We start from the raw sequence: 17,590 nt of genomic DNA, 5'->3' as shown, positions 1-17,590 counted from the left end.
TTATCCCCCATTCTAAATAGCTTCGTTAATATTTGGAACAGTGCGTTGATTTTTTGGGATACATCCTAAACTCGCAGACCAACTGATGGTGCTTCTGCCAAGGTGACAATTTGAATTATCTATTATGTGTATATGGAAATAGTACTACTTTGGGAACTAATATTAATAGACAAATGATTAAATCCAGCTTCCATCAGACACACTAGTCACCATCACTTACAAAGAGTGCCATAAAAGAATAAATGGTTCGATGGAAGTGTTAATTAAAGAATAAATAGTAGGAAAAATAGTAAGTCGGTAGTAGGATTGAGTACCAGGAGTTAATTCACTTTGTTTGTCAGCTGTATTGAACTGAATGTGTGCACAGTTATGGCAATAAGCAATATAGATATTGCCAGCTTTGAATCACCCTGTAAAGCTACTGTTCTCTGCTCAGCTTGTGATACAGCAGAACCCTAAGGAAGGTTCTTAATCCACTTCATCTGTATGGTTGAGATTAGCTCTCCAAATCTTGAAACATTGCAATGTAGAATTGAGTTGAGACCTCATCTTAGAATTGATTTTTGCATCGTTTTTGCATCACTGAAGCCAAAACCACTAACACAATATTTTAGAAAAGTGACAATATGGGCACATGAACACCAAGTAGCCACAAAGAGAAAAGACCAATTCTCACTTGTCTCACTACACACGGACAATGACGGACATGAATTCAACTGGGATAACACACTCAAAATCTCACAATCCAAACAGACACGCCAGTGAATTCCTGGAGGCCTTTGGCTAGTCACAGTTTTGGCTAGCCACAGATTTTGCTAGTCACATCCATATTGCTGGCCAATGCTGCAATTTAAAACTGCCTAACCACATCCAGAAGTATCAAGAATTTTCATTTTTGATTAGATATGTGATTTGGAAATGCTCCCACAAAGAATTTTAGGTTTCAGGTTATAGATCTGCTCACCAAGCCACTGGGTTTGGTTGCAAATGTTTCATCACTCTGCTAGGTAACATTATCAGTGTGCCTCCAGGAAGCGTTGGTCCTGTTGTTATTTATGCATTTCGGCATGCTGGAGAGGTTTGGTCTAATTCATTGTGTTTGATGGAGTTTCAGTTGGAATACCAGGCCTCCAGATATTCCCTGCCATGCCTCTGTTTGGATTGGGTGATTGAGGGTGTTCCCAGTCGAATTCATGTCCCTCATTGTCCGTGTGTAATGAGACAAGTGGTCTCATTAGGTCTTTTCTCTTTGTGGCTACTTGGTGTTCATGTATCCATATTGCCACTTTTCCTCCGGTTTGGATTTTAGAGATGATGTTTGTTTGTTTGTAAGAGAAATTATTTAAGAGGTTAAGAAATGTACCATTTAGTAATGAAACAAATATTTTGGGAAGCTATATCATGACTGATGAATTGGAAGGAACTTAGACTTTTTTCACTGTTTCTTCCTCTACTTTTCTGACTCTTTCTAATTCTTTCTACTCTTCCCAAACCCAGAGTAAGTAATATGAGGTAATGCCAAAATGCATATGTTTTTGTCTTAGATAATAAAATGTGAGGCTGGTTGAACACAGCAGGCCAAGCAGCATCTCAGGAGCACAAAAGCTGACGTTTCGGGCCTAGACCCTTCATCAGAGAGGGGGATGGGGGGAGGGAACTGGAATAAATAGGGAGAGAGGGGGAGGCGGACCGAAGATGGAGAGTAAAGAAGATAGGTGGAGAGAGTATAGGTGGGGAGGTAGGGAGGGCATAGGTCAGTCCAGGGAAGACGGACAGGTCAAGGAGGTGGGACGAGGTTAGTAGGTAGCTGGGGGTGCGGCTTGGTGTGGGAGGAAGGGATGGGTGAGAGGAAGAACCGGTTAGGGAGGCAGAGACAGGTTGGACTGGTTTTGGGATGCAGTGGGTGGGGGGGAAGAGCTGGGCTGGTTGTGTGGTGCAGTGGGGGGAGGGGACGAACCAGGCTGGTTTAGGGATGCAGTAGGGGAAGGGGAGATTTTGAAACTGGTGAAGTCCACATTGATACCATATGGCTGCAGGGTTCCCAGGCGGAATATGAGTTGCTGTTCCTGCAACCTTCGGGTGGCATCATTGTGGCAGTGCAGGAGGCCCATGATGGACATGTCATCTAGAGAATGGGAGGGGGAGTGGAAATAGTTTGCGACTGGGAGGTGCAGTTGTTTGTTGTGAACCGAGCGGAGGTGTTCTGCAAAGTGGTCCCCAAGCCTCTGCTTGGTTTCCCCAATGTAGAGGAAGCCGCACCGGGTACAGTGGATGCAGTATACCACATTGGCAGATGTGCAGGTGAACCTCTGCTTAATGTGGAATGTCATCTTGGGGCCTGCGATAGGGGTGAGGGAGGTGGTGTGGGGACAAGTGTAGCATTTCCTGCGGTTGCAGGGGAAGGTGCCGGGTGTGGTGGGGTTGGAGGGCAGTGTGGAGCGAACAAGGGAGTCACGGAGAGAGTGGTCTCTCCGGAAAGCAGACAGGGGAGGGGATGGAAAAATGTCTTGGGTGGTGGGGTCGGATTGTAAATGGCAGAAGTGTCGGAGGATGATGCGTTGTATCCGGAGGTTGGCAGGGTGGTGTGTGAGAACGAGGGGGATCCTCTTAGGGCGGTTGTGGCGGGGGCGGGGTGTGAGGGATGTGTTGCGGGAAATACGGGAGACGCGGTCAAGGTCGTTCTCGATCACTGTGGGGGGAAAGTTGCGGTCCTTAAAGAACTTGGACATCTGGGATGTGCGGGAGTGGAATGTCTTATCGTGGGGGCGGAGGCGGAGGAATTGGTAATAGGGGATGGAATTTTTGCAGGAGGGTGGGTGGGAGGAGGTGTATTCTAGGTAGCTGTGGGAGTCGGTGGGCTTGAAATGGACATCAGTTACAAGCTGGTTGCCTGAGATGGAGACTGAGAGGTCCAGGAAGGTGAGGGATGTGCTGGAGGTGGCCCAGGTGAACTGAAGGTTTGGGTGGAAGGTGTTGGTGAAGTGGATGAACTGTTCGAGCTCCTCTGGGGAGCAAGAGGCGGCGCCGATACAGTCATCAATGTACCGGAGGAAGAGGTGGGGTTTGGGGCCTGTGTAGGTGCGGAAGAGGGACTGTTCCACGTAACCTACAAAGAGGCAGGCATAGCTGGGGCCCATGCGGGTGCCCATGGCCACCCCCTTAGTCTGTAGGAAGTGGGAGGAGTCAAAAGAGAAGTTGTTGAGTGTGAGGACGAGTTCAGCTAGGCGGATGAGTGTGTCGGTGGAGGGGGACTGGTCGGGCCTGCGGGACAGGAAGAAGCGGAGGGCCTTGAGGCCATCTACATGTGGAATGCAGGTGTACAGGGACTGGACGTCCATGGTGAATATGAGGTGTTGGGGGCCAGGGAATTGGTAGTCCTGGAGGGGGTGGAGGGCGTGGGTGGTGTCACGGACGTAGGTGGGGAGTTCCTGGACCAAAGGGGAGAAAATGGAGTCCAGATAGGTGGAGATGAGTTCGGTAGGGCAGGAGAAGGCGGAGACGATGGGTCGACCAGGACAGGCAGGTTTGTGGATTTTGGGAAGGAGATCGAAACGGGCCGTGCGGGGTTGGGGAACAATGAGGTTGCTTAACATTTTAGATAAACTCTACTGTGGAAATTGTTAGTAAACTCATTCGTTCCATCAAAATCAGCAAGCTTTTAACTTATAAAGACTCAGAATTTTTTGTAGGGGAGGAGGTACAAATATGTTTTTAGTAGTTTGGTGGTTTCAGAATTCAAAATTGTTTTGTATTTATTTTCTACAAACTAATTTCAATATTTGTTGAACTTGTAGCTACATTGTTTAGCCTTTTTTAAATTGTGGGTATCTTTTGTACTTATGTAACACACATCCCATTCTAACAGGAAATAAAAATACAATTTAATGACAACTTTGTTTTGAAATTCAGTCAATCATTTCAGTAACTTTGCAAAGCTTACTGAAGCAATTCCTAAATGTTGCCTCTGACATCAAATGGTTAAGAAACTTAGTCAATTGGGATATGTGTTTCTACTGTCAAAACAGGCAGTAGTTTCTTCATCTAGAAAAGAATAAATTGATTAGGGATAGTCAGCATGGTTTTGTGAAGGGAAGTTCATGCCTCACAAACCTTATTGAGTTCTCTGAGAAGGTGACCAAACAGGTAGATGAGAGTAAACCGGTCGATGTGGTGTATATGGATTTCAGCAAGGCGTTTGATAAGGTTCCCCACAATAGGCTATTGTACAAAACGCGGAGGAATGGAATTGTGGGAGATATAGCAGTTTGGATCGGAAATTGGCTTGTTGAAAGAAGGCAGGGGGTGGTAGTTGATGGGAAATGTTCATCCTGGAGACCAGTTACTAGTGTCCCGCAAGGGTCACTGTTGGGTCCACTGCTGTTTGTCATTTTTATAAAAGACCTGGATGGGGGCGTAGAAGGATGGGTTAGTAAATTTGCAGACGACACTAAGGTCAGTAGAGTTGTGGACAGTGACGAAGGATGCTTTAGGTTACAGAGAGACATAGATAAGCTGCTGAGCTGGGCTGAGAGGTGGCAAATGGAGTTTAATGCAGACAAGTGTGAGGTGATGCACTTTGGTAGGAGTAACCGGAAGGCAAAGTACAGGGCTAATGGTAAGATTCTTAGTAATGTAGATGAGCGGAGAGATCTCTGTGTCCATGTACACAGATCCTTGAAAGTTGCCACCCAGGTTGACAGGGCTGTTAAGAAGGCATACAGTGTTTTAGCTTTTATTAAGAGAGGGATCGAGTTCCGGAACCAAGAGGTTATGGTGAAGCTGTACCAAACTCTGGTGTGGCCGCACTTGGAGTATTGTGTACAGTTCTGGTCACCCCATTATAAGAAGGATGTGGAAGCTTTGGAAAGGGTGCAGAGGAGATTTACTAGGATGTTGCCTGGTATGGAGGGAAGGTCTTACGAGGAAAGGCTGAGGGACTTGAGGCTGTTTTCATTAGAGAAGAAGGTTGAGAGGTGACTTAATTGAAACATATAAAATAATCAGAGGGTTAGATAGTATGGATGGGGAGAGCCTTTTTTCCCAGGATGGTGACGGCGAGCACGAGGGGGCATAGCTTTAAATTGAGGGGTGAAAGATATAGGACAGATGTCAAAGGTAGTTTCTTCACTCAGAAAAGTAAGGGAATGGAAGGCTTTGCCTGCAACGGTGGTAGATTTGCCAACTTTGGGTACATTTAAGTTGTCATTGGATAAGCAAATGGACATACGTGGAATAGTGTAGGTTAGATGGGTTTGAGATCGGTGTGACAGGTCGGCACAACATCGAGGGCTGAAGGGCCTGTACTGTGCTGTAATGTTCTATGTTCTATGAACAATATATTTCCGTTTAAGTAACAGTAGTCAGTCATATAGTATTTAAAATAAACTCACTGATAATGTGATTACTATCTTTTGCTTTTTTGAGAATGCTTTAGAAGAAAGAAGGGAAAGTGCAGTTCTGGACATCCCCTCACTATCAAATGTAGAATGATGTACTGTTCTTTTGCAAGGATTATGGATATTTACTTGATATATCAACTTAAAAACATTTTTCTTAGCAAAAAAACCCATGAGATCATATGGTACAAGAACAAAGGCCATTCAGCCCATCAAACCCCCCCCTCTTTTTGATCATGGCTGATAGGTTTCTCAACCCTATTCTGCTGCCTTCTCCCCACAAACCGGGAGATGTAGTCAAGGGCATTCCCAACCACTGCCGGCGGGAGGGAGGAAAGTTGCAGTCCTTGAAGAATATGGACATCTGGGATGTGCGGGAGTGGAATGCCTCATCCTGGGAGCAGATGCGGCAGAGGCGAAGGAATTGGGAATAGGGGATGGAATTGTTGCAGGAGGGTGGGTGGGAGGAGCTGTATTCTAGGTAGCTGTGGGAGTCGGTGGGCTTGAAATGGACATCACTTTCTAGCTGGTTACCTGAGATGGAGACTGAGAGGTCCAGGAAGGTGAGGGATGTGTTGGAGATGGCCCAGGTGAACTGAAGGTTGGGGTGGAAGGTGTTGGTAAAGTGGATGAACTATTCGAACTCCTCATCTGCTCCCAGGATGAGGCATTCCACTCCTGCACATCCCAGATGTCCACGCTCTTCAAGGACCGCAACTTTCCCCCTGCAGTGGTCGAGAACGCCCTTGACCACGTCTCCCGCATTTCCCGCAACACACCCCGCCCCCGCCACAACCGCCCCAAGAGGATCACCCTCATTCTCATATACCACCCTACCAACCTCCAGATACAACGCATCATCCTCCGACACTTCTGCCATCTACAATCCGACCCCACCACCCAAAACATTTTTCCATCCCCACCCTTGTCTGCCTTCCGGAGAGACCACTCTCTCCGTGACTCCCTTGTCCGCTCCACACTCCCCTCCGACCCCACCACACCCAGCACCTTTCCCTGCAACCGCAGGAAGTGCTACACTTGCCCCCACACCACCTCACTCACTGCCACCCCAGGCCCCAAGATGACTTTCCGTATCAAGCAGATGTTCACCTGCCCATCTGCCAATGTGGTATACTGTATCGATTGTACCCGGTGTGGCTACCTCTACATTGGGGAAACCAAGCGGAGGCTTGGGGACCACTTTGCAGAACACCTCTGCTCAGTTCACGATAAACAACTGCACCTCCCAGTTGTGAACCATTTTAACTCCCCCTCCCATTCCTCAGATGACATGTCCATCATGGGCCTCCTGCAGTGCCACAATGATGCCACCCGAAGGTTGCAGGAACAGCAACTCATATTCCGCTTGGGAACCCTGCAGCCCAATGGCATCAGTGTGGACTTCACAAGCTTCAAAATCTCCCCTTCCCCCACTGCATCCCAAAACCAGCCCAGCCTGTCTCCGCTTCCCTAACCTGTTCTTTGTCTCACCCATCCCTTCCTCCCACCTCAAGCCGCACCTCCATTTCCTACCTACTACCTCATCCCGCCTCCTTGACCTGTCCATCTTCCCTGGACTGACCTATCCCCTCCCTACCTCCCCACCTATACTCTCCTCTCCACCTATCTTCTTTTCTCTCCATCTTCAGTCCGCCTCCCCCTCTCTCCCTGTTTATTCCAGAACCCCCTCCCCATCTCCCTCACTGTGAAGGGTCTAGGCCCGAAACGTCAGCTTTTGTGCTCCTGAGATGCTGCTTGGCCTGCTGTGTTCATCCAGCTTCACACTTTGTTATCTTGCATTCTCCAGCATCTGCAGTTCCCATTATTACTTATCCTTTCTGATCATTTTGTGAATGAGTTTTGATTTAAAGAAGGTACAGTTTGCATATTAGTAATCCATTTTTGTCACATGTTAAACAATAATATTTTTATAATTTCTTCTGTGATGAAAGCTGATATAAGCTTCTTTTATCTTTGCTACTGGGTAACAGTTGGGGATTAACCATTGTAGTGATTAAATTAATTATATTTCACATTGGATTGGTTTGTGGAGTAGTGGGGTTTGAATTCTGACGCACCTTCCATCAGGACCATGCCAATTTTTTAATTCTGCAATGCAACTGCCCCTTGATCTGACGATAACCAGCCAAGGTAAAGAGGTTTTGCCAGCCATCTTTGTGATTGAACAGGCCAAATCTAAAGCTGCAGTCTTTGGCTTTTGTTTCCATCTCTGCTGTTGCTCTGCTCCCATCATTAAGACTTTGTCCATCAAGCTAAATCATGCTTTGAATTGCAATTTGTCGTCATTATGAGCAATTGATAGCAAATTCCTCTCCGCCATTAAGGTCAATGCTGCTCTGATTCAAGGAGACTTTCACACTGTCTTTGAAGCATTTTCTTTGTCCCCCTTGGAGTGCTGACCATATGAGATTTGAAACAAAGAGTAGAGCCCTATGTATTAATATATGTAGTTTCCAGTACACAGAAGTTTGTCAAACTGTTGAGTCCAACTGACCATCCTAAAGTGATATTGACCACAAACACGATGCTGCCGTCAAACCAGAAAGACCTTTTGTTTGTTAAACAAATGAAATTCCTGTACCACATTATTTCAATGCTGGCGTAATACTCTGTATGTTGGCTATATGCTGCAGTGACTGGCACCTTTTGTCCAATCACCTGTTACTTTGTCTGTCTGTAACGAATAAGATTTGGATCATACCTAACCAGCTCATGCTTGGAAGTTTCTAAACAATGAGTGTTAACTTGGATGTGATTCTGCAATTGGCAACACTTGCTGGATAATCGTATGTGTATATGTGTGAGAGAGAGAGAGATTACGCGACCATCACTTTGGGGTTCTCATTTCAGCGTGCAGTGTGGCACAAGTCCATGTAATTGACATTGTATGTATAAATGCATAGGCCCCTGATCTTTGCAAACAAAATAAGATACGCACTCAGCAGAATAGGGTACTGCCATTCTCTGGTCAGCCAGCGTCAGATTGTCTAGTTTAAGTTTTAGGCATTAACTGGTACGTTGCCTTTACCAATCAGTCTCGTGTACACAAGAAATATCACCTTCCCTTTACATTAGTGTTTTTTCAAATTGTCTTGATGAATACAAGATGAACAACTTTGACAAAATAGCTTTTTTCAGCAACGCTGGCTCAAGTATTTTTGTATGTGTATCTAAAACAAATCACCATTTTACCTTACATATTACTTTTTTTAAGCTTGCATTTGAGTACTAGAAACTCGACTCCATTTCCACGTTTCTATGTAACTAGTGAAAAGCGTACAGAAAGTGGAAATTGAGTAGGTTGGAGAGTTCTGTCATGAACAATGTTATGATCCCAGTTGTGTTTAGAAACAAGTCATATATCTAAGTGAAATGTGGCTTGATAGATCATTTTACTTTTGTCAGGTGATCTTTCACTGAAACACATATACAATGCTACAAATTGGTTTTGACAGTAAAACTAGTTTATTGTTTAAAAGAAATGAAGATGTGATAAATTTAAAATACATATGGCATATTTGAAACCCATATTAAAATATAATCCCAATAATCTCAAAAGCTCTCCTTTACAGCGTGCACACTAGAGAGAATTCACTATTCTGTTTGATCCTTTGGGCTTAGTTTAATTGTGGCTTCAATTCTCAGTCTTAAGAATACAATGACATCTGTTTTGAGTCTCCGTACAATTGAGTTTAGAATTTCTCAGCTTTAAATAACCGATTAGAGTTTTAACCAAACACTTCCAATCTGGAACTTTAAAACTTAACTCGTTACATTGAGGGAACTTATTTTGTTACAGTTCTAAACTAAACTGTCTCTTTCCCTTTACCCATCTGTCCAGCTTCAGCTGAGACTTCGGCAAATTGCCCAACTGAAACCTAAAAACTTTCTTTTGCAAGACATGAAAGGAGGATAAAAGCAATCTCTGACCTGCCAAATTAATGCACAGTTGTTTACTTTGCTTGTAAAAAATGTTTTTCATTGCAAACAAATTACTTCTCGCCTTGAAGAGAAAAGGTTGATTTAGGGCTAATGTTATAAAATCACCATGGCTACAACAACTCCTACAAGTTGATCCTCAAACTCCTTCAAACACACACTAAACCCCTCATGACGCTGGCTCACGCCCACCCTCTAAAATAAATAGTATTAAAATGTAGATAAATTATGCACGTTGCATTTACAATTGTTAGGCAGAAGTAAACACAGTAAGGGATAAATTTAATGTTTTCCATCTGTATTTGCTTGTCTGTTTTAAAAACTGGAGGCTGTGTCCTCTATTTTCTGTTACACTGATGCAACGGGGCCCTGAAATAACAATTAACTGCAATGGCATTACTCTGCTTGCTAGAGCACATTGAGCCCTGGTAGAGAGTATTGAAAATGCAATTTTTGTTTTTCTTTATCTCTTAAAAACACTTTTCTGATCCATCATTTCATGTTCCTTGTTATTTGAATGCCGTCTTGAGTTGAACATTTTTCTTTGAATTATATAATTCATCTGGGGTACCAATTCCAAGATATTAGATCATATTATAAAATTTTAAAACCAGCAACAAGGAAAGGAAGATATTTTCCTCTAGCCTCCCATGATCTTTTATTGCTTGCTGTTTCCTTCCCCTGAACATTACATATTTTCACAAAGCAACATTCTCACTTGAAAATAGTAGGGATTCATATTTTGTTTGCTTAATTCAGCATTTGGACTTGCAGCTAACAACTGAAGAGTAACCTTTATTCAAAAGCAAAATACTATGGATGCTACAAACTGAAATAAAAAGTAAATGCTCTAAATTTTCAGCATCTGTGGCAGATCTGTGGAGTCAGAAACACGCTTAACGTTTCAGGATGTTGACTTGTATATTTGCATGACTTCTGATCATTAACTTGCCTGGTTCTTTCAGATAGTGTATCTGTAATCTGTCATTTTAATGGAGGAGCACATTACATTTGAAGCTGTAGCTATTTAGAATCCTCTCCCCATCCCCCTTTTTCTAATGTAGGGTCTAGCCCCGATTCGTCACCTTTTGTGCTCCTAAGATGCTGCTTAGCCTGCTGTGTTCATCCAGCTCCACACTTTGTTATCTCGGATTCTCCAGCATTTGCAGTTCCCATTATCTCTGATCACAATTTTAACCTCACTGCAAAGCCTCTTCCAGGATGCCTAACCTGAAGAAGTTACCGTCCTCCCTCTGGACCAACCTCAGAGGATCTCTCTCCCACTGCAACTCTCTTGTCCTCTCCACCTATCTTCTCTATCCACCTTCGGTCCACCTCCCCCCCTCTCTTAATTTATTTCAGAATTCTCTCCCCATCCCCCTTTTCTGATGAAGGGTCTAGGCCCGAAATGTCAGCCTTTGTGCTCCTAAGATGCTGCTTTGCCTGCTGTGTTCATCCAGCTCCACACTTTGTTATCTCTGACACACAATGCTGGTTTTTCTGTAATATGCAAGAGATTACTGTTCTTAGAAAACACTACATCCTCCTAATTCCTTTCTAACTCCAGTCTCAGTGAGGAATGTCACAGAATCCCCTATGTGGCATAAAACCATGTTGATTGTAACTGATCCAAATAGAAAATTATTTTGCGAAAGTTTAACCTTCACATTAAAATGTGGCATTACATGAAACCAATGGCGAATGTAATGACATTTCATAGTCTTTTAACTTTTTAGTCATTTTTTAACTTTTCCTTTTAACCTTAAGTACTACGTCTGTAGAAGAACTGAAGCATTTTAAATGGACCTTTTGTCATTCATAGCCTGAGGTCGATGTAAACTCTCTTTCAGGAGGAGAAAAGCAGAGAGTTGCAATTGCTCGGGCAATTCTAAAAAAGCCCCACATTATCTTGTATGATGAAGCTACATCATCTTTGGATTCCATCACTGAAGAGGTATGTCATTGATGTTCCTGGTCAAATATCACTTCTTTTGTGTTCCCTGCCACACAATCATAGCAATTTTTCCTTCACAGCACATGAATCAAATGTTCTTTTTGTATATCAAGGTAATGCAGCCTTGGAAGTAAATGGCAATTTTTAAACTATTTACTTGCAAGTGAATTTGACCTTCCCCCATTCTGTTGGAGATGAATTGGGCAAATGGCATCAAGGTGAAGATCATAGAACAGTACGCCACAGAATTGGCCCTTTAATACGCCATGTTTACGCCAACTATGTTAGCATTCTACACTAATCCTACCTACTTGCACATGCTTTGGACCCCTCTGCTCCCTGCCTGTTCATGTGATTGTCTAAATGCCCTTTAAATGTTGCTGTCATATTTGCTTCTACATCTCCCCTGGCAGTACATTCCAGACACCTACCATCCTCTGTGTAAGAAAAAACATGCCTCACCCATCTCTGTAAAACTTTCCGCCTCTCAGCTTAAACCTATTATACCCTCAAGTGTTTGATATTTCCGCGCGGGGACAAAGACTCAGACTGTCCACCCTATCTGTGCCCCTCACAATTTTATTTACCTCAATCAGGTTGCCTCTTAGCTGAAGACACTTTAGCAAAAGCAATCCAAGTTTGTTCAACCTCTCCTTACAGCTAATCCAGGCAACAAAAGTTTCTTTTGTATCCTCTCCAAAGCCTCCACACTCCTTCTGTGGTGTGGCAATCAAACTGCACACAGTACTCCAACTGTGGCCTAACTAAAGTTTTTTTTTTATACAGCTGCAACATGACTCGCCAACTTCTACTTTCAGTGCCCTGAGCAATAAAGGCAAGCATGCTGTACGCCTTCTTTACCACGTTATCCCTTTTGAGTTGTCACTTTCAGGAATGTATGGATTTGCAAGATTTTGTTTTCCATCTTTCTTTTCAGCTTTAAAGAGATCAATTTCTACTCTGCTCTCCACAGAATATTCTCAGTTCAATGAGAGACTTGGTGCACCAACGCACATCTATGTTTATAGCTCATCGACTCACTACAATTGTTGATGCAGATGAAATTCTAGTTCTGGACAAGGTAGGAAAACCATTGTTTTTGAATATTTCCATAACTAGGTTACTTCAGTAGAGCCACATGCTCATATTTGCTGAAGGACATTATATCAACCTGTATGATTGTCAACAATGACTGAAAGCATGGAAGAGACCACCTAGAGGAAGGCAAAAGGATACAACTACAGGAATGATAGAGGTCCATTAAAACCATTGACGTACATTTTTCATAGAGCTTTTAACACCTGTTTAATTGCATGGATATTCTTACTTCCCTTACTCTGTCTCCCATTGAATTCAGGCTCTCATGACACCACAGTTTGCAGGCTATGGATTGTAGATCTATCAAGCTACGAAGGATGCAGACTGAATGTGACCTCTTGTGGCTACAGTATGAGTGCTGTTGTCCTACTGTATTTACAAAATTGTGTCAAAATATACTGGTGTCATTTCTTGCATTTTTAAGTAGGCTGTCCACCACCTCAGTGTAGATCATTTTGCTGATTATGGTCACATTTCTAAATAATTTTCAGAATATCACAGACTAATGTGTCCATTTGCATGTTGTACAATTCAATTATGGCGTCTCATAGTATTTTGAATATGTGAAAATATTCTAAATAATAATGACTGACTTTTACCTTATTTTTCAACATAGCACTGATTGCCTTGTCAATTAACAAAGTTCAGCCTGGAGGCGCTTGTAGTTGATACATAGCTGTATTTCAATGACGTCTTAATTTTTGTTAAGGCAATAGTTTGACCACTGTAATGACTATATGTAGTGCATATTTAAAAATCTGCACCAAAATTAATGAATGTAATAAATATTTTTGCAGTAAGTATACAGCATTACATCACGTGTAGAGTGAAGAGAAAATGATAGGACTGTATGTTTGCCTTAGCCCTTTGCAAATTTGCTAATGCTTCAGTGCAAAGTGAAATTTTATGGTTGTGACAAACCTACAGCTGGAAGGGTTAAGAAGGTTTTTGTCTTAAAAATATCTGGGTAGAATAACGTGACTTGGCAAAATAAACAGAAGTGTTCTCACGTTAAAGATGACTGTACTTCACTGCCGCATACAGTCTCCTGGATTCACCTGAAGTTGATCTCGGTCATAGAGAAAGCTTCTTGTGATAGTTTACTGCCATTCTGATACAAGCTGTAAGTCTAATGGATTAGCTTCAAACAAGGAAATCAGCATTTCAAACCTGCTAAATACATTGGTACATATTTTACTGTAGACTTATTCCTGTCATTTATGGTTTTATTCAAACAAATATAAATCTATTGGAATGTTTTTTAAAAACTATGCATTACAGACTAATGCCTGTGGATCTTTAGTCATATCTGATGTGACGATGTTAATCTAGTCATTGTTTTGCTCCTAACAATTTGTTGCAGGGTAAGATATCAGAGCGTGGAACCCATCAAGCTCTCCTGAGCAAACCCAACAGTCTTTACTCTGAGCTGTGGCGAGCACAAAACAGTAGAGTGTTCAACAACACAGATTCCCATGATCAAAAGGGGGCGAAAATAATGTCATCCAAGGAAGAGGAAAGGCGAAAATTATCAGAAGAGATTTTGAACAGTGTAAAAGGTTGTGGAAACTGCTCTTGTTAAAACTGTTTTTATACTGGACATTAAACTACACTGGCAATTTGCACTGGAAGTATCATTAGGTAACGATGTACAAATAGACCGTTTTGACTGGGAAAGTCAAAACTACTCTTTTTAGGGAAGGATTTTATTTTTATTACAAAATGGTCAAATATTTTTCGTATCCCTAATATGCTACAAGAACTTTCATGGAACAGCAAATCAGAAGTAATTTAAAAATGGATGAAGTAAATTGTTCTGCTGTGGGTAGTAGCCATTCATTTTTCTAAATAATTTGAGGCAGATGTGCATTACTTGTGAGCTACAGCAATGTAGTTGTTAACGATACTGCATCAGTATTAGCATGGACCAAGTAACAGAAATTGCAATGAGAAGCTTAACCAGTGCTTGCTTCAGTTAAGATGTGGAAAGATCAGTGAAATTATTGTAATCTTTACAGGGGTAAATTCAGTAAATACTGAAAGATGAGAACTGGATTGAAGGTTATATTACCTTACTTTGGTTTCTAACTGCGACAGTACTTGGTATACAAGACATAGGGATGAAGCAATGATGGACACTTGTGTCTCTGAAACATTTACCAATAATGCACATTTTGAACTTTGTCCACTGCCCATTTATGATACCTCAAATGAGGTTTGCTAATTTCTTAATTACTAATTTTAGATAGCATAGCAATGTTCTGTCATCTGTAGTGAAAAGGCTGTGAAGGCATCTATCTTTTTATGGTTTAACTGTTCAACCACATTGCCAAGAAGTATTTGCCATTCTGTTAATTCAATATGCATTCTTATATAGTTTTTTTCTGATTATCCAGCACTACTTTCTGATATCCTTCACAATAAATCTTTGTGTCACCTTCATTTGGAACAAACAAACAACTGTCTGTTAAGATATGCAATTGGGGATGAGGCTATTATCTGAGATTTTGTTTTCCCTCACTTTTGTGTGTCCCAGAGAAGGATTTCTCTCTAATTTACCCTGTGCATTCCATGTCAGAGATATGCTGGATTGGGAAATGAAGAACCTTAACATTACCTGGAGGTTTAGCACTGTGTAGTTACAGTACACCTTGGAACTAATGTATTCTGTGCAAGACAATTTGCAACTACCTTTAAAATTATGGTTATGATTTTTTAAAAATGTATTTTGTGATCATTTATAGTCTGATTTTGTGGATTTATTTCCAGTCTGGAATTAATTTTTTTGGAGAAGTTTGAATGTACTGAAAACTCATTGTGTTAATCTGTAAAAATCAAACCTCAGCAACCAGTTCTGAAGCTGATGTTGAGATTTTTCATTTTTCAGTTTCTACAAGGTATTGCACAGCTTTTTTATTCTTCCTTAATTGAGACACATTTTTTAAAATTTGCTGTAATAGATGTGAATAGTGGATTTAATCTGGTAAACATAGCTAGGAATATTAAATTGCAGTGTGCTTGTAATTTTAATGGTTTATTTTCCTTTTTCAGCACAGTGTCCAATGCTGATTCAGAATAGCTGCTGATTTGCCCTTGTAACTGGTTTTGATTTGTGCCTGTGTTGTTTTTCTTTTGTGAAGTATACTGCTATGTTATTTTATCCAGATCACTGCTCGGACCATTGTACTGTAGTAGTTTGCATCTGAGTAGTGTACTTAGGAGTTAATGTATTGAGCCAAACCTCTGCAAGGTATAGCTTGGAATTGTTGTGTGGAGAGTATATTTAAATTCTGTGTATTTAGTACAAGATTATTTTTGTAAGAGCTGCAAGATTCAAGAATGCCTAACTTTTCATTCATTCATTTATTTCGTTGCCTCTGACTGATTCCCTTTTAATCAGCAAAACAATTACATTTGTTCTCCTTGCAATCTGACTTTTTTTAAAAATCAGCCGTACTGATAAATATTGAGATTGAAATCAGCTGCCCCCAATATCACTGCTAATGAACATTGACTTGGCCCTTTCAACTGTTTCGTAACCAAACCTATAAACTGATAGTAGAACCCTTTAGATGCAGTCACAGCTCTTAGTTGTTGAACACAGTCGTGAAGATTTTTTGTTAAAATTGTTATTACTCCAGAATTGATGTAAAGCAGTGGTGCTTTGAAATCCTTGCTTTCACCTGAGAACACGAGCAGACTTTCACTGATATTTTTATTTCCACCCTTTACATGGTCAGATTTGCCATTTATCTTTTCTGAAGAAGTTTTAAACGTTTAGAGTAATAGCACTCGTACCCCTTTGAAACCAAGTACTTTTTTGAGGTTACATAACTATGGGCTTTAGTTCCACTTTTATGTCTACCTTGTTCTCATGGCTTTTATTTGAGAGCCATTTAGTTCCTTCACTTACGGTAACTGAAACACCAGCCTTGTAGATGTGTGGTAAACCTTTGTATTTGTTTGTACTTTTGGAGTTTGTGAATGGATGAACTGAAGACTGCTACAGATATGCATGTACCATGTTTATTCCTTTACATTATCAAACTTGACCCAATGTATTAATCTTTAAATATATCTATGTTCATAAAATGTGCTTCTAGGAATGGTGCAGAGCCAATGACACAATACTGTTATAACTGGATAAAGACAAAATACAAGTGCTTTTATTTCTAGTGCACACCATTAGTCTCCATTTTACTTCCTCAGTTGAAAATAGAACCAGAAACTGAAGGAAGTAATTACATGTGTGGTGGATTCCATTATCACTTGATGAAAGTGATGAAAAGTTTAGCGTTCTTTATTTGTGAACCATTTAAAAATGTGTCTACTAATCTTAGTCAAAGCCTGAATGTTGTTTAAGGACTTAGTCGGTAACTGCTATGTTTTCAAAATCCATTTTACATATAAAATTGGTGTGTATTAACAGAATTGGTCAGTCCCAATAAAATTTTGATTATATTTATGTTTGTGTTTACACCTCTTCTAACTATACAATTGTCCTTCCTTTTATAAGGAACTCTATGAAGTTTTCCAAAGCAAATATGAAAGTTTACAATTAGTTGTGAAACTGCATACACAAGAAATTGCTCTCTTTTTAAAAAACATTGAAACAACAGTAGTATCATGTTTACTTAACAAATCAATTTTAAAATAGTCATACATAATTTTTTAGAATTATTGGAGTAGCTTAATAAGATTGTTCTATTTGAGGCTAGCTATAAGTCACTTTGTGGCTTAGTTTTTTGTGGGGCAATATTACTGTATAATACTGTATTTTTGCTCTGTTACATGTTTTGATGTCCATTACACAAATCAAGAGGGAGGGAACATGTTGATTGGAATTATTTTCAAACCTTGCTTCTCGTACTTTAAATTGCAAACTTTGTGCAATAACTTTAACCTTAGTTGGTGGCGATGCTTCTGTTACCTCAAAGATAGTTAGATGGGTCCTGTTTAATATGAATACAGTAACACTGGATTCTATTAATGGACCATTAATCCTGGGCTCGTGATTCCAAGGCAATAGTTCCAATCCCAGCATATCAGCTGGTGAATTTAAATGAAATTAACTAAGTTAATTAAGTCAGAGTGCAAGCTGCAAAAGGATGAAAACGCTGGGAGTTGAGCTAAGTGTGGGCGTTTGAGTGTGAAACTTAAACCTTTGCCACCTTAAAATCTA

The 17,590-nt window shown here is 41.1% G+C and overlaps 1 protein-coding gene across 1 annotated transcript in view; it reads left to right on the top strand.

Moving 5' to 3' along the window:
* The window catches only part of abcb7 (ATP-binding cassette, sub-family B (MDR/TAP), member 7), an 86,675-nt gene extending 69,802 nt beyond the window's left edge, over nt 1-16,873 (top strand). Inside the window, exons 14-16 of the mRNA XM_048544499.2 lie at nt 11,207-11,310; nt 12,284-12,391; nt 13,772-16,873. Coding sequence (XP_048400456.2) covers nt 11,207-11,310; nt 12,284-12,391; nt 13,772-13,990 — 431 coding nt within the window. The 3' untranslated portion in view covers nt 13,991-16,873. The remainder of the gene's footprint in view (nt 1-11,206; nt 11,311-12,283; nt 12,392-13,771) is intronic.
* Nucleotides 16,874-17,590: the final 717 nt, after the last annotated feature.

Source organism: Stegostoma tigrinum, chromosome 15 (genome assembly GCF_030684315.1).
Source record: "Stegostoma tigrinum isolate sSteTig4 chromosome 15, sSteTig4.hap1, whole genome shotgun sequence".
Taxonomy (NCBI): Eukaryota; Metazoa; Chordata; class Chondrichthyes; order Orectolobiformes; family Stegostomatidae; genus Stegostoma; species Stegostoma tigrinum.
Note: the sequence above shows the minus strand (reverse complement) of the source record. Positions and strands in the feature narration are given on the sequence as shown.